Genomic DNA, 26,068 nt, shown 5'->3' with positions numbered 1-26,068 from the left:
CTAGAAATGTCAGCGAATAAATGTGCCGTCTCAGCATTCACGCTTCACTTTCTACACAGGAAGGAAGGGAGCTTACATCTTGGTCGTATTCCAGGAATATATGGAAGTTGTGGTCTTTGCTTAGGATGGGATGAGATGCAATTCTTTGGAGGAAGACTTCATGCACCGACACCGTCTTCTTAAAAACTGCCAGGTATTCGCTGTCAGGACAAGGAAAGCAGAGTAGTAAGAGATCGCTTACATTATTTACTATCCAGTACTTCTAAACCATGTTGGTTCTTTTACAACAAGCACTGGAAGCACAGGCTTGAGCCTTATATAACCTGGGAGAAAAGTTGGAACCTTGTTACCACTCCTGAATGTTTTAGCATACCACGAAATAACACTTCCAGAACTTTAAACTTTTTTTAATTTTTGTTTTTTTAAATTCACATTATACAACCTTCCCCTCATAGCTATTCCTCCTAGAAATATATATATATTTATACACCCATATTACCTACAGGTTCAGCAATTTATCAATGTCAATAAATAGAGATGAATGGGATTCCTTTTAAAGTTCAGGTCCGGGGTTCAGGCATGTCTCACGTGATCCGAACATCTTGCCGCATTGGAGGCAAATTGACACTCCGACCTTCAAAACATATTAACCTGCTCAGCTCCCGCTATAATATTCTGCCTGCAAATAGGACACTATGGGGCTCATTTACTAAGGGACCGAACGCCGCACTTTCGTCGGGTTTCCCGAGGATTTCCGATTTGCCCTGAATTGCCCTGGGATTTTGGCGCACGCGATCGGATTGTGGCACATCGGCGCCGGCTTCCACGCAACAAATCGGGGGGAGTGGCTGTCGGACAACCCGACGGATTTGGAAAAACCGTGGAATTTTAAAAAATAATTTGTGTCGCAAGATCAAGCACTCACATGCACCAGGAAGAAGAAGGTGAACTCCGGCGGACCTTGGCGCAACAGCGACACCTGCAGGATATCGGGCGCACGACCTTAGTGAATCCCGGCAGACCCGAATCCACATCGGTGAATGCGCTGCTGGATCGCAACTGGACCGGGTAAGTAAATGAGCCCCTATGTACTAGCAGCTCAGCAACTCCTGCTCTATATAATGCTGCCTGCAGATTGTATCCAATCTTGTATATAGTGGCAGGTTTACTGCAATGACTATTATGTGACAAATCATGACACACATAGTCACACCCCCACTTCGAAGCCATGCCCCTTTGGTCTTACACTAGGCCAGATTTATCAGCCAACTACAGACAGTGAGAAATTTGGTAGCAGATTTTTTTGGAACACAAACTCAAGTTATATATAGCTTTTTTTTTTATCTCAGACAACCCCTTTAATTAACAACCACTACAGCAGCTGGATAACAAAAGTTGGAATTAAACCAAACCAGTAATTACCGTACCTAATTTTAACACAAAAAACCTGGGGAAAAAACTATAAGCCGAGGGCAGGAATTGCATTGGTGCTAGCCTGCCCCCAGTATATAGCCAGCCAGCCCCCTGTCCCCCGGTATATAGCCAGCCAGCCCCCTGTCCCCCGGTATATAGCCAGCCAGCCCCCTGTCCCCCCTTATATAGTATAAAGATGTTCTGTTTAAAGAGTTCCAGTAACTTTACATGATCGAGTGTTTACAGCATAAAGAGCTAAAGGAAAAAAAGCAAATATCCGTGAGGACGACCAGCATGTAGTTTACAATTTATACATGTAAAAAAAAAAAAAAACCTCCGTCTAAGCCTTCTAAATAGATTTTCACTTTTTACCATGACTGCTCACACTTGGCTTGGATTTATTATTTTTGTTTTATGACACATCACATAGTTTATAAGCAAAATGCTAGAAAATTTTAACGTTATTTGTTGTAAAGTACACTAAAAGTACACTATATTTTGGTTATGATTATTTTCTCCAGAAAACTTTATACTCCTACGTTAGGTAAATTTTTTTTAAAAACAATTAGCACCTACATACAGGTTTACACCATTGTGTGGCCATGGTAACTGACAACCATTTGCTTTTAATTGTTTTTATCCATAATATCATTACATATGAAATTTGTATGTGTACTTCTTGATATGCATTGGCTTTTCCTACTTTCGTTTGTAATATTTAATTCCAAGAAATGGAAAACCCCTTCTTATTAGACTGTATGTGCTCCTCATTTACAGCAATGTAAGGAATAGGTTGCCAGGGTTAAAGGGGTTGTCCACTTTCAGCAAATTATTGATATGGTTTGTTTCATGAAAAGTTTTCCAATCTGCCAATATACTTTCTGTATCAATTCCTCAGGATTGTCTAGATCTCTGCTTGCTGTCCTTCTACAGGAAGCTTCTATGTTCATTCATGTGAATAGAAATCTGTCCATAGTGATGTGATAACTGCTTGTGCACCTGCATGTCTAACACAGAGAGCAATAGGAGTTGTATAATACTAACGGCTCATGCACATGCGTGTCCATTACATCACTATGGACAGATTTCTATTCACTGGAGTAAACATAGAAGCTTCCTATTGAAGGACAGCAAGAAGAGACCTAGAAAACCATGAGGAATTGATACTGACAGTATATTGGAAAATTGTATAACACAAACCATATCAATTATTTGCTGAAAGTGGACAACACCTTTAAATTATTATGTGCCATTTTAAATAGAGACATCCTACAAATGTACTATTTTATCACAATATTTTTTTAACTCGTTGAAGTAAAATATTGCACATAAGCATTACATTAGATAAAGGATTTAAAAAAATATTTAATGAGAACTATGGGCAAGTCATAAGCAGTTATGCAGAATGTGAGTCACTGCTTCTTTTGAAGAATTGCTCACAATTACATGTCACATGCAAAACTCAGTGGTCAGGGGTGCGCAGTAAACAAGTAGATGCTGAATCCAGCTGTAATATGTCTCATAAAAGCATAGAAAAGCTGCCAGGTTCTTCACTGAGCTGTAACATATGGGTGTGGAGAGGGACAGACTCCATGTACAAGAGCTGGCAGAAAAATAATACGTTGTCTTGTGCTCAAAGACCCAAGTAAAAACAGATCATACAAAAAGGCTATATGCTGTATCATTAAAAATGAGAATGGGGTAAACACGATCATTACATACATATACACAAACAAGACATTGTCTATTAACAGCCTGGATACATACGCTTCTAATTCTTGCTTCATTTTAGCAAACTCATCCTTTGTCATGGAGCCCTCGCCTTCTCCAAGTTTCTGCATTTTGTCTCTAGGTCCATCAAAATCAGGTTTTGCAGGAGCTGGCGGGATCTACCAAAATATAATATAATTCTAAGTGTAAAACACAAGGAGTTCTGTAGATCACTTGAATGATTAAATGTTATACAAAACAAAATATATAAAGGTGAAGTTTTTCAGATCTTCACAAAACAAAGTAATTTTGTCCTTCTTCAAATAAACTATAACGCATCATGTCCATGTGTCGAGGGGGCCGTGTAAACCAATAGCATTAACGCCTGTATTACTTTTTAATATATACAACATATGTCGTACACTCATGTAATTACAGCAGTAACAGCACTGAATCTACATTTATTAAATTATTAAACATTGTAATAAAACCAGATTGCAAAATGAATGCTAGGCTTTCTTCTTCCAGAGAAGTTGTCTTCTAAATCACGGCTTAGATTCATTGAACCATCAGGCGAATGTGTTACAGGCCCTTTCTTATGTTGTTACAATGGTCGCCATCAGGGAGGGTTTAATGGGACCCCAGTCACAGGCCCGGACAGAAGAGGGGGCCCGGCCCTCAGAGTCACAGAGACATCCCCTCCCAGTGTAGAGGAGAAAGGAAACTGCTATCCTTGCTATTAGGACCCAGAATAACATGTCAGACATGTGGGCCCCCTGCAGAGGCTTTTAGAGCCGGTCACACATCACTGGTTACTGACCACAGGAGGAAAGAAGGTGGGGGATTGGAATCAGTCACGGAGAGATGGCCGTGGAGGCCATCCTAGTGTCAGTATTTAATATTTCATGGCATGTACTGGGAAGTTGGGGGAGAAAGTCAAAATTTTACTACTCTCCTACCATTTTGGATACTGATCTGTTGTAAACAAAAATGTGCAATTTGTAAATTTTTTTATGGTTAATGGATTAACCACATGGTATATAATTTCATGTTTTTATATACCTAGCATTATGCAGGGATATTTGATTTGTTGTTATTTTAATTTTTATCTCTGTTCTATGGAAATTTGGGTGATTTTTTTTTTACTTTTATGTATTAAAATGTTTTAGGCCACCTAGGGTGTTGGGACCTGGGGTACCTGATTGCTGATACAATATATTGTATTAAAGAATATTGGCAATATATTGAATCTGTATTAGATCCCGCCTTTAATAGAGTCTAATACAATGCATCTATGTGATTGTCTTGGTACAAGTGCTATATTTATGTGGTTATACGGATTCTTGTAATGCACCTATATAGTAATCTTGATCCTGATAATGCAGTGTAGTAATCTGTGTTCTGGTAATGGATCTACATAGTTCTGGTAAAATATCTTTATTGTAATCTATGTAGTACTCCTAGTTCCATTACTTTCACTATGTGGTAATCTTGGTTCTTCTATGTAGTGATCTGGGTTATAATTAAAGTAGTAAACTTGACACAAAGGTAAGTAGCTGTCTTAGTTGTGGTAGGAAAATTGCTTCTGGTATGTTTTCTATAAAATAATAGCATATGTATGTAGAAGTTTGGTTCTGTGCTGTATCTATGTAAAGTAACCTTGGTTCTGTCTTCACGCTCCAATTTGACTGGACCTTGTAGTTCCAGGAGTTGTGGCCGCACCTCAGAAAATATTCATTGCAACTTAGATGACGGAACCAATTATACAAACCTGAGATTGCGGTTTGTAATCTTTATTCTGGTATTTTATCTATGTAGTAAGCTTGGTTCCCTGCTAGATCTATGTAGCATGACTGCAAAAGTGGTGCTTATGTTTCTGTGTTAAAAAAAAATAAAAAAATAAAGATTGATGCAATGGTTATAATATTTAAATTTTCATTTTTTGCGCCTTTGTTTTAATGTCACTAGGGTGTGCAGAGGGCAGGATTACACATATTGAATTACAGTTCCCATGTCTCCCCTTTCAGAGACTCTGCTTACATTCCTCCTACTAACATCTGTGCTTTAATCATGTATTGTATTTACACATAGGAAAGAGTGAAAGGGTAAGATAAGATGGATAACCCCTTTAAGTCAATAGGTCTACTTGTAGTTAAGACTTACAATAATTCCTCCATATTCCTCTGTCTCAATAAGTGCATCATGTAACCAGATGAAGTCTTCATGTTGACGGGTGACAGAAAACTCGGGGCTCTGAAAGGAGTTCAATGTGGTCTGAAAACCAATGGAGAGACTCGCTCATTAGTAAGTCAAACGTTATACCCCAAGAGAGAACAGTAGAAACATTGAGCGATCCACTATCTCACCTTTGTATGGACGGTAAACTTGACCTTATCCCGCTCGCTTAAGGCATCTGGAATATCAATCTGCAGAGATGGATCTATGTTGAGATCTACAGATACAGACCTCACCTGAAAAAAGGAAAAAGGAGTGTTAGATTAAAATTAAACATTTTCATGGAAAATCAAGCAATTGGGAATAAGAATTCATCGCAAAATCCCATCTAGATGTCCCAACGACTAGAGAAAAGTCCAGGAAATTCAGATGTTCGGTATGATCCTCACTATTCCATTTTATCAATCATGTAAGTGCACCAGCACCTTCTTCACAGAGGCACGTGCAGTGCTTCATTATGCTAATCACCTGGGGGGTGCGACGGTCAGACCCCCAGTGACCTGTAACTTATCTCCCTTTCTGTGGGCAGAGGCACGGTTACTTTTGTGGAACATCCACATTCAACAACCATAAGAGGCATTTTGTGACAGTCAAATGTGTATCAGAGTCAAGTGGATGTTCTCAAACATCTGAAGACATCAAAAATGAAATCTGCCATTTTGGATTTGAGAAGGTGTTCTTGCTAGATAAATAATGGTGGCAGTAGGATTAAAGGGAACCTGGCATCAGGTTTTCCCCATTAAACTTTCCCTTCTAGAATTCCCTCTTTAAAGTGAAACTGCACCTGTTTACCTTACAAAAAAATCTCCTCCAATATACAAGAACAGAGAACAGTCATAATTTGTCTGAGATGAGTCAAGCATAGAGGCAGCAGGAGGCAGGTCACCTCATATCCACCCATCTTTGCTTCTATGATAGCTAGAAACATTTGGTGTCATATTAAAAGTAACCTGTCACCACATTTGCACATATATAGCTAGTGACAGTTAATAGAGCTCTATTGGAACCTAACTGACACCCTTCTTTAAGCTAAATATTGTTTCTTTCACATCCCCATAAATCAATTTTAGATTATATTATCTGGAATCAGAGGGGGCGTGTTTTCCACAGCTGGCTCCTCCCACCTACTCCACCCTATGCCTCCATACAGCAAATTTTTGGTGATATGGGGAGCTCTTGTAACCCTGTATCTGTTAGTCATGGTGGTAAAATTCTGGTGACAGGTCTTCTTTAAGGATAAGAATCTCATCTTTCAGATCATATCAGGCTTGTGGTTCTGTGTGTTTGTTACAGAGCCATAGTCACAAACGGTTAAAAGAAACCTGTCACCAGGGACCTAATCTTCACTAAAGACAGGTTACAGAAGCCTATCCCATCTGCATTGCAAATATGTCTTTCTGCTTTCTCGATGCATTTACATTAAAATTTACTTGTATGTTTTAACTTACCTGGCTGCTTGACAAAATTATCTGTTTTGTCCCAGGGGTTGACTTTGGTTTGGATGCATGTAAAAAAACACTTGCCTTGTCTGTGCTGCTCACTCCACAGCTATCAGCCACCACCTTTGTGCTGCTTTACAGCTCCTCCCTCTCCCTTCCCCCCTAAGCTGTGAGCTCCATTCCTGCGAAAGAGCACAAAGGTGGGGGCTGAGGTAGCGTTTGCTGCATATTGCCGGTAACACCCATGATCTGTGGCAGTACAGATTGTAAGCAGGTGGCACGTGGGAGCCGCCATGTTGGCTTAGAGTGTCGCTCCCCATGGCACCATCGAAGAGCGGCTATCTGTTTCTATGACAGCCTTAACACAATGGGGCTCATTTACTAGGGGCTCCGTGGCCGCACGTTCGTTGGGTTTCCCGAATTTTTCAGTTTTGCGCCGAATTCCGACAAGATTTTGGGTCACACGATCAGATTTTGGCGCAATTGCGGCGGCTTTCACGCAAAAGAAATTGGGGGTGTGGCCTTCTGACAACCCGACGGATTCGGAAAAAAATGCATAATTTAAAAAACAAAATGTGTCGCAAGATCAAGCACTCACAAACACTGAGAAGAAGCAGAAGAACTCCGACAGACCTCGGTGCAGCAGCGACATCTACTGGATATCGGGGGCACGACCTTAGTGAATCCCAGCAGAACCCGAATCCACGTCGGACAACGCGCCGCGGGATCGCGACAGGACCGGGTAAGTAAATGAGCCCCAATGTATTACAATGTGGGATTTGAAGTATGGCAGGATCAATCAGACAACTTAGGGATAAAGTACCCTAGGGGATCCAAAAAATAAAACCTGTATTAATCCTTGTAATCGTATCGACCCAAGTAATAAAGTAGACATGTTATTTGGAGCGCAAAGTGAAAGACGTAAAATCCAAGGCCACAAAAAAACTGTGCATATGCACGGCATGGAATATTAAATACTGTCAATATGAAGTGCAATTTGTTTTGCAGAAAACAAGTCCTCACACAGATCTTTACATGGAAAAGTAAAAATGTTATGGGATTTTAAAGGTGCGGAGTAAAAAATGAAAACACAAAATAAAATGAAAAAATGCCAGAGAGTTAAGGGGTTAAAAAAACCTATTTTTTTATGCGGCTTGCATTCCAACAAACCTAATGCAATCTTAAAGATGAGATTCTTATCTTTATTATGACAAAAGATACCATAGAACAGAAGATAAGGGCATCTGAAGCAACACTCCTGCTGAAGCCTCAAAACCTTACTCATCTCTACACATCACCAGGAGTTAGATTTCACATAAAGTAGGATATTCTGGAAAGGAAATTTCATACCCTGAGGGGGCTATAAGTTTAATGGGATAAAATCCAGGGACATGTCCCCTTTAAATGCCCTTAATCTCTTTGCCTCAAGCCCCTCCCCCTCTGCATTACAAGAAAAACTCAGGCACTTCTGCCAGCAAGCAGGGTGCAGAGCCTTACTCTACAAACTACAAATAAGATAAGGTCTTTAGAGCAGGGGAAGAAGTATAGTTGTGCTGACTGTGTGCTTATAGCTGAGATATAGCAGAGCTGAGAGTGTCATTGTGGTTTATATCCATCTCATGGATCTGATCATATCTGATCTGTCTCATCTCTCTTTTTCTATATGTCAGATACTAGTGAATATTCAGAAGCCAAATTAAAGTGTAGATAAACCTGTACACTGTTGATCTAAGCACACAGCATCTCATAGCACAGGAGGGATGATGAAGTGTCTGCTTAGAGAGTCCCCGCCCACATTCTGGAATTTTACACTGACCATTACTGAGTTATAGGCGCTAAAAGTAAAACTATGTAAAATTGTAAAATAAGGGGGTTAAAAATTATCTTTATTGTGTAAACATCACTAGTGGATTAACATTTGAGAACTTTATTTCATGGGCAAACCCCTTTAAAAGAAAAATATGGGGTCACATAATCCCTGCCTGCATAATTTGTGGCCTCCAACTGTTGTATTTAGGTGAGGAAATTAGATTTAGTCTCTCTTTTCTACAAGCACATGGCATGTGCACTCTAAAGATAAAATCTGCAGCACAACATAGAAGCAGCAAAGTGGATGAGATCATAACAAATATCATCTACGAAATGCAAACAAAGTTCACAGAAGAAACTGACCTCCAGATTTTAAATCAGTAGGATGTCAATTTAAAAGTTAAAATGTTATTTCCCCTGTAACTACTGCTAGAAATGTAATAATAAATTGACATCTGGGAGTAACCAGATGGGGGTGTGCACACTCTGATACTGTCCAATCAATACTGGCGCTACAGGACACACCTCTCTTAAAATGGTAAACATCAACACCCAGGAGGAACAGAGGCTCCAGGAATGTTTTTTCATAGAGAAGACAAGTATTTCGTAAATCAGACACGTCAGCTGAGCAGACTTATGTCCATGGATATAAAATTGGGTAACGTAGATGAAGTACTGTAATTTATTACATGTGGTAAAACAATAACCCTACAGTATTCCTGCATATAAAACTAGAGAATAGAAGTGGAATAACTAGTTCATGTGGCAGAGCATCAAGAATAACAAAGACCAGTAGAATGTGATAAAGTCATCAGTGGGGAAACTCCTGGAGAAAACACTTCCTTTTGTATAACACTGGATGCAGTGAAAGTTACTAAGCGGATGTCATAGGTTCAGTGAATGTCCATTTCCTTCTTTACTAAAGGCCAAAACCAAACAACCAGAAACTGCTGAATGGGGGAAAAAAAATAGATAAGCAACAAGAAACAACATCCTAGAAGATAAAGGTCAGGAAACCCATGGATTTACTTAAAGGAACAGTCTACTCTGACGTCCGGTATAATTCAGCTCATCATTGACCACACTGTATATAGAAGTAGTATCTTGTGTTTCTATATAGTAGGTCTAAAATCTAATATAGAAAGATGAGTGTATGTCAGCTAAAAGAATCAGCACGGTCGCGTTTACAATCATCAAATTTTGCATAGCCGCTCACATCGACTCAGGGACCCAGATTTTGAATCGCTCTGCTTTCCAAACTACACTTATTAACCACCATATACAGGAGCCATTGCCTGCTGGCTGCCATCACAGTTGGCAACCAATCACATCTCAGTTTCTATTTTGCCACAGGTCATTTATATGAGCTCGGATTAGTGACTATAGGCAATGAGTATAAAACAGATTATATGTGAGGCAATATATATTTTCAATTCCTATGCTTGCATCTGAGTCACATCCAGAGCTGCAGCCATACCCTTGTCTTTAAGTACTTCAGTCACATGCAGAGCTGTACTCATCTATCTACTGTTATATCCTCTCAGATGACTGCAGCTCTGGATGTGACTGGAGTATCTGCTGTTATATCATCTCGGATACTCCAGAGCAGAAGTCTTAGATCATCTCAAATACTAGTCACATCCAGAGCTGCAATCTTCTATCTAGCATGTGACTGGAGTATATTAAACTGCCATTATTATAGCATCTCCTGTTTTTGCACCAGAAAAAAAAGGAAGAATGTGTTTTTTTTAAAAGGCTCTGGCATAAGGAGTTGCAGACAATTATTTTGTTAATCTGTGTTGCATATATGAGGTGTTGAACATAAGATTAGATTTTTCTATGATTTTTTTTTATTTTTCATAATAAAATGTCCGTCTTTGATTTGATCTTTGAGGGCAAAATATTTGTTAACACATTCTATTTTGTTATAGTTAAAGGGGTTTTCCAACATGCAAATTAGGCCCTATCCACAACTTGCTGATCGGTGGGGGTCTCAGCGCCACTGTCAGCTCCTTAGAGATGAATGAAGCAGATCGGTCATATGTGGCAGTCTATTCCATTCATCTTGCGGAGCGGAGAGCTGAGAGCCCCACCGATCAGCAAGTTGGGGCCTAAATTGTTTGGTGGGAAAACCCCTTATGAGAGCAGCTATTTACTGAAAAGTCCAGTTAAATTTGATAGTGTTATTTGGTGTGACTATTCCACACCAGGCAACAGTGGCAATTTTACTTTTATGGCATCTGCACGTGTAGCAGAATGGCTGTGGGATTTTCCCCAGAGGTAACCCCACAAAAATTCTGTGAACTACAGGCTGTCCCCTACTTAAGAACACCCAACTTACAGATGACCCCTTGTTACAAACGGTCCTCTGGTACCTGGTAATTTACTGTACTTTAGCCCTAGGCTACAATAAACAGCTTAAACAGTTCTTAAAGGTGTCCGTAATGAAGAAGCTTTATTGGTAATCCTGGTTCTTATGACAATCCAACATTTTTAAAATCCAACTGTCACAGAGACCAAAAAAAAAAAAATTGTCCGGAGCTGCATTTATAAAATAAACAGTTCCGACTTACATACAAATTCAACTTACAAAAAAAAAAAAAAATCTACAGAACCTATCTTGTATGTAATCCAAGGACTGCCTGTATATGGCCAATACAGTTGTCAGAAGACGCCATTTTAAAAACAGGAGCAGCTCCCAAACATAATCAATAATACATTTTCAATGTAGAAACATCTCCTTTAACTTGCTATATTAACTAGATTAAAGCGACAATACTTCTATAATTATGGTTTTAACACTCTCAAAATTACAATGGATGGGGCAACATCCAGATGATAATATGTAGTAAAATAGTCCAAAATGTTGCAACAAACCACGAATTCTGAGTATTTCCAGATATATCAGAATACTTGTGACATCTTGATGACACAGGAAAGGACAAAAGATAAATCTCTACAATAACTACAGGATCCCACAGCCTCCAGGCTGATGACAGTAATACTGCTTCTTCCCGTGTGCTACAAGCAGGGTCCATCCCCCAGCATAAAAAAAAACTCCAAAAACATTTTTATTACGACTATTAAGACTGGCTGTTCCATTCACCTACAGCTAAAAATGAAACTGTAATAGCACAGATACATGTAAAATTTCCAAGGACAGCAATCTTGTTTCTAAGGCACAACATGTCTACATTTACAGGAAATTATTTTCACACTGGTCATTTTCTTGCATTTGCATGGCAACTCAATGGCAGATTAATTCAATTAAATGTGAATAAGATAAGAATACCCCTTTAAGGCAACTTTTGCACTGCTCGCCCCTCCCTTTATCCATAGTGATGCACAGCCGTATATAAGGGGGAAAGATGGAACAGGCTTTATTTTTTTCCCGTGTGCGTTACGATACAGGCACCTATAGATACAGGCATCTATTGGGATGTATTTCTGGCCGCAAACTATCTATTATGTACATGATTTGTGAAGAACTGTATGATCACAGGAAATCTGATCACTCAGAAGGTCCCAAGTTCTTGTTCACTCTTCCCCATATGTGGTGTGTGGAGTTTATGGAGAGCATTAAAAAGTCTATGAGACTAACAAAAACTGAATATTTTAGTAAGGAGCACTCACCCCTCCCCTTCTCCAGCAGGCGGTATGGCACAGCCAGGGCCCAGGCATAAGATACTTTTCCTCTGAAAGGAGCATTAGCCTTACACAGTATACAAGCTGGGAGCATAATACCTTGTGTACTGGTTCAGTAACCTGGCACAGACACTACACAGTGTACAGAACAATGGCCATTACCAATGCTGGGCAGTATGTGCCATTAGGTGATTGTGGGGGTAGCAACAGTATGACCAGCAACACTGGTACCGATGAGCCAAAGATGGCTCTTCAATGGTAACATCCCGGCTGTACATTTTATTGCACATGTAGGTTCCCATTTGAGCCAAGAGAAGGGACGTGTTATAGGTACTGATGCAAAAACACAATGGTGATAACAATGAAAAAAATCTTTATTTCCATAAATACAAATGTACACCCAATGTGTAAGCCAAAACAGTAAAAACAATTAAAAAGCACAGTAAAGTGCGGAGTCTCAATATAGCAGCAAAGAAGGTATAATGTGCAAAGACAATAAGCACTTGTTGCTAAAAGCAACCCTGTAAATCTAATGCTGAAGGAATGAGCTAGAGAGGTTGCTAACCCAACTACCCTATATAGCCCGGCGAAACCAGTGCATGACTTGTGAAAATGAGAACTGTTTGTAATACATAGATATGAGTCAAGCACAGGACAAATGCACCAAAATACAAGCAAAGTAATGAAATGAAAAAATATCATAGCCCCATCTACCCAAAACCCGGTGATATTTTTTCATTTCATTACTTTGCTTGTATTTTGGTGCGTTTGTCCTGTGCTTGACTCATATCTATGTATTACAAACAGTTCTCATTTTCACAAGTCATGCACTGGTTTCGCCGGGCTATATAGGGTAGTTGGGTTAGCAACCTCTCTAGCTCATTCCTTCAGCATTAGATTTACAGGGTTGCTTTTAGCAACAAGTGCTTATTGTCTTTGCACATTATACCTTCTTTGCTGCTATATTGAGACTCAGCACTTTACTGTGCTTTTTAATTGTTTTTACTGTTTTGGCTTACACATTGGGTGTACATTTGTATTTATGGAAATAAAGATTTTTTTCATTGTTATCACCATTGTGTTTTTGCATCAGTACCTATAACACGTCCCTTCTCTTGGCTCAAATGGTATGATTTTCTGACGTGTGGTACTTTCATTGGCCTTTATCTATTTTGTGACATGTAGGTTCCCCCAACGTTGAAGCCATCAAATGTAAGGATACGTTGGGCAGAGTCCTTACAACGGAAGGGTTAGAACGTATTCCACTGTGTCCTTATACAAAGGGACACATTATCCTTTTCTGGGAGGAAGGCTGGCAATGGATGGCTGCTACCAATGTTCAGGGTGTTCCCCCAGTGATGTCACTGTCCTTATAACTGGGGAATTCCTTGAGTGTGCACTCAGCGAAGGCCGAGGATGGATGCATTACAATGCATCCGTCCTCCATAGGCTATTATTGCTTCCTCTAATTGTGTAAGTCTCTCACCAGGACACAGCAGGATGGAAAGATGAAGTTTGCTGCACAAAATTACATTGAGGATTGTCATAATGTAATCCGCTGCATATTTTCTGCACATAAATCCACACAGAAAATCTGTAACATTTGTGGACCATGTACATGGAATTCCTATTTAAAATGTACAACATTCAATAAAATAAAAGTTAAAAAGTAACAGATTGCACACAGAGCAGAACTTCCAAAACAATGGATCTAAATAATGTATTAAGCCAATAAACAAAGAACAAAGCGAGGTCATGGTACCAAGCCATTATTAACCACACAAGGCTGTAAAAGGGTTAAAAGCAGAAAGTGATTTCACATGCATACACGTCTTTGATTCCATCCCTCATTCATTTTCCATGCAGGGTCCAGCTTCACTGTCATTCAGCCGTCGCTGGGAAATCTTCCAAGTCATTTACTTTATCGGATGATCTCCTGAATGCGATCGGGTTACCCATCAGTAAATGCACATGACTGCCACCAAGAAGACAGACATTAGGTAACTTCATGTACTCTTACTACTTATAAAAAGTGAGATCCTGAATGAATACTTCCACTCCGTCTAGGAAATACTGGGAATTATTTCAAGGAAAAGACTCACTTCCCACGACCAGAACCTTTAGTCGAATTCCTTTTGTGAGGCTTGTGTGACATTTCTTTTAAAGGAAAAATCAAGCATGATAAACACAGCTGTGGTAACCTGCTTATATTTGTTATCCATGGAGGGTGTTATGCCTGTGCTGCAGCTTCATAGGCTGTGACAGTGTGCAGGAGAACTTCCCCTATCCCAACTTGTGAGATTACAGCAGGCAGAGGGAGGTGCTAAGGGAGCAGAGGGGGGAGGGGTAGACAGTGTAAAAGCCTGTGAAGCTTCAGCATGAAGGGGCTCTGGTAACACCTTCCATAGCAGGATTTTAGAAAGAAGAAGGCCATGGATAACAACATGAGCAAGTGCCTCTGGTTTAACTTATTTGATTTTGCTGGCTCATTTGCATATAGTCCTTCATCCTGGTGGTAGATGCCCTTTAATAACTTTTTCATTTGCTGCTTAAGAGGTTTCTGGTGATGTGCTGATATGTGGTCCTATGGTCACTTGTCGCCCTGTCGGGAAAATAAAATATGTCGGACTTCCAGCACTAACCCTTCCTCTGTCCCTAACTGGTGACATAGTTGTTCGAAATTTCTAGAAGAAATATTTGTCGCATGTTAATTTTAGAGAAAATAAATGTATTTCCTAAACCAGACAACTCAAATTAGATGACCTATACAGATGGCCCGTGTTTGATAATAGTGAAAACATTTCACCCAATTTTGGTAAGTATCTGTCTCCATGCCTAGTTCTGATACTGAAGCTCCTCTCACTGAAGACAGGGGCTCTCCCTACAAAACACAAAAAATACAGCAAACGGCTCCAGACAATCACAAGAATAAATACAAAGCTGTGACCTATAACAGCTGATGTGTAGTTATGAATACAGCACATTCTAGTGCTACCAAATCTCTTCCTTTTGACTCATTTTCCATCCCATCATGCAATCTGCTACATCTGAAGAATGCAGAGAATGTCGTTTGGGTCATTTCTATACAGATTTTAGAAAAGGGGAAAAGGAGTTGTTGTAATAAAGAACCCCTCTGATGTGAACATACAAGAGAATGAAATTACATGAAACACATGACCCCTGACTACTATAAGTAGTTTTTGAAGCGCGAGTTCTGCGCATGCTTTTGACGTGCAGAACTTGCATTGCACTCTGTCCCATTGTTTACAATGTGCTTGTCCTTATTTGCGGTTTTCACGCACGTGCGTGCGTTTGTTTTGATGCGCGTCAAAATCGCAGCATGCTCTACTTTTGCGTTTCATGTGCGTTTTTCAGGCCCCATTCAAGTCTATGGAGACGCATCAAAAACGCATTGCACTCGCAAGCATTGCAAGTGCAATGCGAGTGTAATGCGTTTATAACAGATGGGTTGCTAGGTGATGTGAAACAAAGTCATGAAGTACAAATTTAAGAAGGATGTGATTTAAAAAACGCGTGTGAAAAACGCACCAAAAACGCAAGCAAAAAGCGAACAACACGTGCATGAAAAACGCAAAATATCTAATGACTCCAAGGAAAAAAAGGACCAAAAACGCAGCCAAAACCGTCAGTTTTTCACGCATTGCACCCTGATGTGAACTGCAACGCAAGTGCGGAAGGGGCCTTAGGGTCAGATACGTGGCCATGCTCTCGTGGCACCTTATTTTACATCAGAGATGCAGCACCCTGCATGTTTACTGTGACATCTGCTTCCCATAAGAGTTCAGTGACCAAGACACTCAAGTTCCTGGCACTTACTTGGCTGCCCAAGCGATGAAACACACAACCTTAACCGTGCATATACTGAAAAAAAAAGAAAAGAAAGAAATGAAACCACATTTATCACATGTATTACAGTCATGGCCATAAATTTTGAAAATGACACAAATATTATATTTTCACATGATCTGTTGCCCTCTGGTTTGTCAGATGTTTTTATCACATACAGAAATACAAGTGCAATCATATTATGGGTAACAAAAGCTTTTATTGACAGTTGAATGAGTTAATGCAGCAAGTCAGTATTTGCAGAGTTGACCCTTCTTCTTCAGGACCTCTGCAATTCTCCCTGGCAGCTCTCAATCAACTTCTGGACCAGATCCTGACTGATAGCCGTCCATTCTAGCACAATCAATGCTTGGATTTTGTCACAATTTGTTGGTTTTTGTTTTTCCACCAGTCTCTTGATGATTGACCCCAAGTTCTCAATGGGATTACGATCTGGGGAGTTTCCAGGCCATGGACCCAAAATCTCTATGTTTTGTTCCCTGAGCCATTTAGTTATCACCTTTGCTTTATGGCAAGGTGCTCCAAGGCATTGTTGATCACCAAACTGCTCTTGGACCGTGGGGAGAAGTTGCTCTTGGAGGACATTCTGGTCCCATTCTTTATTCAGGGATGTGTTTTTAGGCAAGACTATGAGAGAGCCGATTCCCTCGGTGGAGAAGCAACCCCACACATGAATGGTTGCAGGAGGCTTTACAGTTGGCATGAGACAAGACTGGTAGTATCGCTCACCTTGTCTTCTCCGAACAAGCTGTTTTCCAGATGTTCCAAACAATCGGAAAGGGGATTCATCAGAGAAAATGACTTTACCCCAGTCCTCAGCAGTCCACTCCCTGTACCTTTTGCAGAATATCAGTCTGTCCCTGATGTTTTGTCTGGAGAGAAGTGGCTATTTGTTGCCCTCTTTGACACCAGGCCTTGCTCCAAGAGTCTCTGCCTCACAGTGCATGTAGATGCACTCACACCTGCCTGCTGCCATTCCTGAGCAAGCTCTGCACTGCTGGTAGCCCCATCCCCAAGCTGAAACACTTTTAAGAGATGGTCCTGGCACTTGCTGGTCCTTCTTGGGTGCCTTAAGCCTTTTTGGCAACAATGGAACCTCTCTCCTTGAATTCCTTGATGATGCGATAGATTGTTGACTGAGGTGCAATCTTTCTAGCTGTGATACTCTTCCCTGTTAGGCCAGTTTTGTGCAGTGCAATGATGACTGCACGTGTTTCTTTAGAGATAACCATGGTTAACAGAAGAGAAACAATGATGCCAAGCACCAGCCTCCTTGTAAAGTGTCCAGTGGTATGATTCTTACTTAATCATGACAGATTGATCTCCAGCCCTGTCCTCATCATCACCCACACCTGGGTTACTGGAGAAATCACTGAAACAATGTTAGCTGCTCCTTTTAAGGCAGGCCTGCAATAAAGTTGAAATGTGTTTTGTTCATCTTTATAACATTCTGGAGTGTGTGCAAATTGCCATTATAAGACCTGATGCAGTAGACTTTAGACAGTAAAAATTAACATTTGTATCATTCTCAAAACTTATGGCCATGACTGTATTGAACAGTCCTGTCATGTTGCCTGATCTGCGGGCACATCTTATAGAGCAGAACGCACTGGGCTGTAAATACATTTATATATTGATATATAGTTTTGGAAAAAAATTTACTTTTTACTGCCAAATTGTCAAACATTAAAACTATCCAGTGGACACCTAACCATCAAAATCTAATCCAGGGACCGTGACTGTGGTAATCTTCCCTTTGTTATCCATGGCCTCCTTCCTTCCAATATCATCTTTTAAAATTATGCTAATGAGCCTTGTAATACACCCCAGAGCTGTAAAGTGCTGCAGACTGACAGGGTGTTATACTGTGCAAGAGCACTTCCCCCTACCGCTGAGTGCAGAACCTTCCTCCGCTGCAGTAAAATTAAAGCAGGCAAAGGGAGGGGGAAGTGCTGAGGAAACAAAGGCGGAGACAGTAAGAGCCTGTGACACGTAGAACAATAGTGACCACACACTGTTGGATGGTGGTGCTCAATGTGGGATTCTCAGTCCGCCTTAATCCATGTAGAGAACATGGCACACTCCAGAATAAATTTTAATGATTTTATTTCAGTGAATATTGCACACAGCATAGCCTTCACAGTAGTATATGAACACAAGATATACGTTACACAGATCAAAAATAGTTAACAACGTTTCGGTTATCTCGACCTTTGTCAAGTAAGACCATTCCCTATAGACTCAGAAACTTAGTAAAAGCCTGTGAATCTTCAGCACAGAGGGGCTATGGTAACATCCGCCAGAGTCCTTAAGGCTATTTAGCATAGATTTAAAATTAGATTTTAGAAGAAAGGAGGCAAAGGATAACAAACAATCCTCTCATTTGGTCTCACGTGCTAACATATTGGGGAACATTTACTTACCCTGTTCCTACGCAATCCCCCCCTCCCCGATTTGTGTTGCATGAAAGCCAGCGCCGATGCGCAAAAATCCGATCGCGTGCGACACAATCCTCTTCTAAATGTGAACGGAAATGTGAACGGAAATCGTCTGAACGGAAATCGTCTGAATATCCGATGAAAGTGTGGCTTAAGGACCCTTAGTAAATGTGCCCCATTTGTCCCTTCTTCCATTAGAAGTTGTGGGTGTCCCACATATTCTTGTTGGTGTCCTTATACTGAGGTTCATCATTTCTCCTCTAATATCTCATTCCTGTAATGTCAGGGACATTTTAGACTGCAATCTAAAAAATAAACACATTATATTTACCTAGAGATGTGTCCGATGAGGCACATCAGACTCTTGTGCTCCCTGTTCCGTCGCAGTTCTGCAATGAAGCCGAATCGCTACACGCCGGCCACACTGCGTGTCCATGAAGGGACACGGAGCACCCAACCAAGGCAGGTATAAAGTTTTTTTTTTTATCTTAATAGCGGCAATAGAGGGACTTAATAAAGGGCGATTTGGGACACTAAACCACCGGTCCATAATGATCTGTAGTTGGTTTAGTGTCCCAAATCGCCCTGAAAAGGTCCTCTTCAACCCTTTCGCTCCCAGGTGTTTCTGGAAATTTTGTTGCCTTATAGGCCAGAGCAATTTTTACAGTTTTGGTGAGTACAATTAAAACTGATATTACAGCATAAAGAATTATAATAAACCCCAACAAAGCAGACACTTTCAAACTTGCATTAAAAGAGTTTATAGACATAGGTACCTTCATGCAATATTGATTCAAAGTGTATAATTTTATATAAAATGCATAAAAATGTATTTTGATGGCAAAAATATGCCCCATACTGAAAATATTTAGCTTCACATCTCCTAAATGTAATAGATGAACAGATTTCACAGATACCTCATAGTCATAAGTTCAAATGAAGAAATCATCATATTTATCTCCAAAACTGAAATAACCAAAAATCTGCTTTTCAGCTATAAATGACAGTCACACAACCTGAAAAATAGAGCAATAAAACAGATTAATAAGTAAAGGCACCCCTAAAAACTTTGTATTTTGAAGGCAGTCTGCCTTCCCGGCGATTGCATTAGTTTTGATTAAAAGTTGACAACCAGTACCCCCATCATGCAACTTTGTGACAAACACAAATTATTAAAAATAAAATGCATTGAAAATGCAATGCAAACATATATGCACAAAAATAAATTTAAAAACAATAAAGTGAGCAGATTTACATACATCACAATACACAACATCAACAAGAATTTACACTCCTAAAAGTATATCAAAATCGTATTTTTTCAGAAATAACCGGCTACCATGTACACAAAAATAACTTTTCAAATCATACACACTACCACCTTCATGCAACTTTATAGCAAACAGTGATAAAATGCAAAAATTACATGAACACTCCTAATTTCCATTTAACTTTGTAAGATCCAGAATACTTATACAGGCAGTCCCCGGGTTACGTACAAGATAGGTTCTGTAGGTTTGTTCTTAAGTTGAATTTGTATGCAAGTTGAAATTGTATATTTTAAAAATGTAGTACCAGACAAAAAATTTTTTTGCCCCAGTGACAACTGGAGGTTAAAAATTTTTTACTGTAAGGGAACCAAGGATTATGAATAAAGCTTCATCACAGACACCTTACAGCTGATCATTGCCATCTAGGACTAACGTAAAGCATTCAGAGAGCTTCACCAGAGGTCACAGTAGGCAGAGGGGTCTGTCTTTAACTAGGGGTCATCTGTAAGTCGGGTGTCCATAAGTAGGGGACCACCTGTATAAAGAAAATGTATTTTCCTTAAATCAGTAAGATGTGAGAAGTTCATACATAATCCATACGTGTATATTCACTAAAATATGCAGCAAAGGGAATGTTAAATCTACAGGGGACACCAAAAAATTTTGCAGAAAATTGCACTGAGCTTCACAAAGATACACAACAGTAACCAAAATAAAAAAAAACATTTATAAACCAAGCTAATAAGATAAAAAAAAAGTTTTAAATGTGTACCTTTGTATTAGCAGCATAATAACGGAACCTTTTGCGGTTCATAGGAATTTGAGTAAGAACGCCATAACGTAGGAATGTGTGTGTGTTGTTCATGTTACATATAACTTTTTGGCCATATTCTTGGTCAGGGTGGTAATATGTAGCCACATTAGGCAAAGAGGATCTAATGTGAATCTTTTCACTAAAATTACGTTAAAAAAAAAAAAAAAAAAAACACATTGCTCAATGTATGTATGAGAGCAAGTTAGGAAAGGGTTAAAAACATTATTATCCCTTATCAAAATATTGCAACATATAAAGTCATAAAAATTTACATAATCGGTGAGGTGCAACCAACTATGAACCCATAAAAGTGTATGGGGGACGTATATCGGCCGTATATACGTCCCCCATACATGTGCAGAAGAATCTCTGGTAATATTCATTTTAAAAAATGGTCACAACCAACATAAGTTGTTTCATCACAAACATCTCTTAAAGGGTCAGATTAGAAATGTTGCGGTTTCATATCATAGTATCATAGTATATAAGGCTGGAAAAAGACGCAAGTCCATCAAGTCCAACCTTTAAGAATTAAATAAATGTTTTATCCCCATAACCCGTGATATTTTTTCTCTCCAGAAAGTCATCCAGGCCTCTCTTGAACATGTACATAGAGTCCGCCATAACAACCTCCTGCGGCAGAGAGTTCCATAGTCTCACTGCTCTTACAGTAAAGAACCTTTGTCTATGGTGATGGTAGAATCGCCTCTCCTCTAGGCTATGGTAGAAACCTGGTGTCTCTCCTCTGTACCCGTTCCAGCTCTACTATATCCTTTTTATACACCGGTGCCCAAAACTGTATACAATATTCCATGTGTGGTCTGACCAGGGATTTGTATAAGGGCAAAACTATGTATTTATCATGAGAATCTATTCCTCTCTTGATACATCCCATAACTTTATTTGCTTTAGCAGCAGTCGCCTGGCTCTGGTCACTAAAATTAAGTTTACCATCCACCAATACCCCCCAAGTCCTTTTCAGCTCCAGTTTTATTAAGTAACTGACCGTTTAGAACATAAGTATACTTTTTGTTTCCATGGCCCAAGTGCATAACTTTACATTTATCTACATTAAACCTCATCAACCATTTCTCTGCCCACTCCTCAAGCTTCCACAAATCCCTCTGTAATGCTAAACTATCGACCTCAGTATTTATTACTTTACACAGCTTAGTATCATCTGCAAATATTGAAACTTGACTGTGTAAACCCACTACAAGGTCATTAATAAAAATATTAAAAAGAAGTGGCCCCAATACTGACCCCTGTGGCACTCCACTGGTAACGTCAACCCAATCTGAGAATGTGCTATTAATGACCACCCTCTGTTTTCTATCACTAAGCCAATTATTTACCCAGATACACAGATTTTCCCCTATTCCCAGCAGTCTCATTTTATATACCAACCTTTTATGTGGCACGGTGTCAAATGCCTTTGAAAAGTCGAGATATACAACATCCATAAAGCGATTCTCTACTTTTTTGGCACATTTGGGCTTCACACTACTAAGAATTCCTGTCACAAATATGTCCACTGCACAGTAAGCAAGCAATACTGGCAGGCCATTCTTGTACAAGAATGAAGAAGGCATAGGTGTTTTTCTGCTGAGGTAGCACAAGGATTTGTTTATACGGGTGACAGCACTAGTGTGCAGCGATAAAATGACAGATAGACAACCAAAATATAGATCATGGGGAAGACAAGTTACAGTAAATACACTGTCCAAGTTACACCACTATGTCTACTAAGAAACCAAAAATCTCACTGGTATGCAGAAATTAGTCAGTTCTGAGGCAAATGAGAAACTGAAGTATAGAGACTGCCTCCACAGACCAAGCAAAGAGTTATGACTCCATGGTCTCACATCACAGATATTTAATGCAGGCAACCAAATGGGGGCCGGTAATACATCTCCACAATATGCGGCCTCATCGACTATGGAGTCCTCATCGAGCACATGGTGTCTCACCACAGCGTCCAAACTTGGTCAGACACTATGTACTCACCGCACTGTGACTGGGTGCCATATGATGACTATGGGGGCCACGATGAGACCGCATATTGTGCAGCTGTATCATTGGCCCCCATACGTTTGTCTGTCACAAAATATAGGACATGTCCTCCAATTCGCCATTTTTATGGCGCAGGCGCTCCACTTTCAATAGAGAGGGCCACAGCCACTGGGCTACGGTTCAGGCGAGTATAGGATTTTGTGCATGAGGCCTCCCAAAGAATTCAGTGATGGGCAATATACAGATTTATATGTCCATAGATGTCCTTAGGATCAAAAGTAATTTTCTTTCCAATATAATTTTTTAAAATGAAACCTGTCAGCAGAAATGGATCTAATAAAACATTACCAATATGTCATCAAGCACATGAACACCTTCTAGATCATGTTTATTTTATGACCCTGTGCGATGACATCGTCCAGAAAATCAACTTTGAAGTGACATGTAATTTGTAGCATAAGTCAAGGAGGTGGAGAGTTTAACACTGAAGTCAAGCTTTCAGAATGCCCTCTTCACTGTAATCGATGGGCCTACATCCAGACATATCTTTAACCAGATCTCCTTCATTGTTAGGTGATTTAAAAGCTGAGCTCTCCGCCTCCATGACTTTATACATCCAATTTACAACTCACTTTAAAAGCTGATTTTCTGAATGTTGCCCCCAAGGTGGGCCATGAAAGAAACATGATCTGGAAGGTGTTAATCTGCTTCACAACATACTGGGAATGTTAAATTAGGTCAATTTCTGATTACAGGTTCCCTTTAAAATTAATTGTATAGTAATTTCACTTATTAGATTTTAAATGGGTGGAAATTCCCCTGTAATCTTTTGTTGATACTATGTGGGCAATGATACTATGTGAGCGGTAAAGAGCCATTTTCTACACTATATAAAGTTGGTGTTAATTTGGAAACAGTATGCCCTATATGGGAATTATACTGTATGGTTTTTACACACAGGTGCCCTTTATTATGTTTATAGCAGTGGTGGAGCTAGGATATGTTGCATTCAGTCCTATTTCCTGGGGCTGCAGGAGGAGTAAGGTGGTGTGGTTACCGTGATTCCTTCTGTTCAAGGGGACCCTGGAGGGAAGCAAAAATGATAATCAAATTTTCCCCTTACATGTATTTCTATAACAGTAATATGTCCTCCAATGCAAATAAGATTGAAAGCGATGGCAGAGCAGGGAGAAATACTTTCTGATTAAAATTTCAGAGTTGATAGGGTTTTTGGCTGTAGTTTGGGCACTCGGCCTCTTAAAGGTTCACCATCCCTGCCATATAGGGATGTAGTGCCATAGGTCTCATGTAAAATGTGCAGACCTTTTTTTTTGGAACTAACACAAGGCCCCATTACTTTCTATATGCTCATGTCTACAGCGTGGAGCAAGCCGACTCCCCGCACAGCAAATTAAAAAGTTAGTACTATTCCTGCCCTGACACTCATACTCTATTGACACCAACATATGATCAGACCCCATACTCAAAAAAAGGGCCACAGACAAGGAATCAGGATCCCTTGTTTGTAGCGTGCAAAGAACACACAGGGGGAAATTCATAAACCGCTCTACGCCAGATTTCTGGAGTCATTTCTACATTTATTGAGGGTTTTTGGACATTTTCAGACTGTTTCGCTGCTTCTCTGAAATTCCATCGGAAAAGACAAAATAACGTCCAGTCCTAGTGCAGTTTGTAGAACACTTGGACAGCACACAGACAAAAATGCAGTCATCTAAATGAGGCTTACTGACAGATATATGAAGCAGGCAGAAGAAAATTAAGCCCACAATCTTCTCCAGCATGTCTCAGTAGGTCCCAGCGACCCAGCATTGTACAAGGTAAATATGGATATATTTCTAAGAATATATTCATAATCCAGGACACCATGATAAACCATTTACAAGCAACGACACTGTTCTTGATTCTGTGACTATGATCGTTTCACCAGCTTCCCCATTAAGCAGTGTATATATCTATATACTACTCCATATCAGGGTGATGGACCCCAACCACCATTTATCACCATTTTTACAATGTCACAAGTGTTTCCCGTTATTAAACGGCAGAGTTTTGCCATTCAGATACTTTCATGTTTTCACATGACTACAGTGAGGAAGACAAACCGTGCCACACCTAGTCATACACAGCTCCTACCGTCATCGACAGCTGGGTTTTATGTAGTTCAAAGCTGGAAAAAAACCGTCTCTATTACCAGTGCCTGAATAAGGGTAAATGACGTTACCGTGCCATGTGTACCAAGGCTCATTATGGAAAGGACTAAAAATGCCATACGTTTAGGCCAGCTGAAGTAGAATGGGTTCGGCCCATGGAACAGATCCATAAATTGGTTCGATTCAAAGCACTTGGCACATTGATGCAAAGATTCCGGTCCTGTGCCTACTAAAATATCATGCCAGGACTCCCAGTCTGCCCACCAAAATGCAGGACCAGTACTGTAAGACCTGATACAGTGCCAACGCTTGACAATAATTTACCATGTTCAGTGCACCTGGATCAACAAATGTGTCCTGTTATAAGTGACTAGAGATTCACTAGGTCCCAAAAGTAAACATCTACAGACTATAGCAGAAGCAACCAACTAGCTGGAAGAATAATAGGGCAAAGGACACATAGTGCATTCACCTGAAATCCAGTTACTGCTGCAAGTATTTCTGCTCATTTGAACATGAAAAAGTATTAAATCCACCAGTAAAATCCCCTGTGTTAGTACATGGGATGAAAATCTCATTTAGAGACAGTTCCTATCTGTGTTTTGGCTTCGGACTGTAATTTAAATGGTAGATTGCTGGATCGATACATTAACAGCAAAGCATCCGGTTTTTAATTATTTTATATCCACACATTTATTTATTCCTACTATCCACTTAAAAAATGGTAGATCTAACAGAAGATGTAAAATGCATAGCTTTGCAAGTGCGTTGAAAGCAACAGCAAAAAATGTTATCAGTTATTTATCAGTTTTTCAACTACAAGATTACATGTCAAGTCGATTTGGGTGCATAAACTAACTACAGGTCTCATGGACCTGTGGTTTAGGGCACCTAATCAACCTTTTGGAGGTCTTTACATTTAAGAAAAATGTAAAATAATAAATATTTATTCTCACCTAGATGCGAGTTCGATGAGGCACACCAGACTCACATTTTCAGAACCTGCGCTGACACCTCCTCTAGGGATGCGGGATGTGAGGCCGGGACAGTATCCAGGCTTCACTCCACATGTGCAGGCTGGGAGACCACCGTGACTCAGAGGGTCCACTAGTGTTTCACCTGCTCTGCTATAGGGCATTCCAAACCTACACTGGAATTTTGTCCTTTTGGCCGAAAGCTAATGCTAATTTTCTGTCAAAATTACACCTTGGCATGATCTGACCATAGTAATTCAGTGCCCCAA

The 26,068-nt window shown here is 39.9% G+C and overlaps 1 protein-coding gene across 1 annotated transcript in view; it reads right to left on the bottom strand.

Moving 5' to 3' along the window:
* The window catches only part of SNX5 (sorting nexin 5), a 49,719-nt gene that overhangs the window by 22,521 nt on the left and 1,130 nt on the right, over positions 1–26,068 (bottom strand). Inside the window, exons 2-5 of the mRNA XM_072140661.1 lie at positions 5,490–5,594; positions 5,287–5,397; positions 3,181–3,302; positions 77–200 (exon numbers count right to left, since the gene is read on the bottom strand). Coding sequence (XP_071996762.1) covers positions 77–200; positions 3,181–3,302; positions 5,287–5,397; positions 5,490–5,594 — 462 coding nt within the window. The remainder of the gene's footprint in view (positions 1–76; positions 201–3,180; positions 3,303–5,286; positions 5,398–5,489; positions 5,595–26,068) is intronic.

The sequence above is a fragment of the Engystomops pustulosus genome, chromosome 3 (genome assembly GCF_040894005.1).
Source record: "Engystomops pustulosus chromosome 3, aEngPut4.maternal, whole genome shotgun sequence".
Classification (NCBI taxonomy): domain Eukaryota; kingdom Metazoa; phylum Chordata; class Amphibia; order Anura; family Leptodactylidae; genus Engystomops; species Engystomops pustulosus.
The sequence above is the reverse complement of the archived record's forward strand: the minus strand, read 5'-3'. Positions and strand labels throughout refer to the sequence as shown.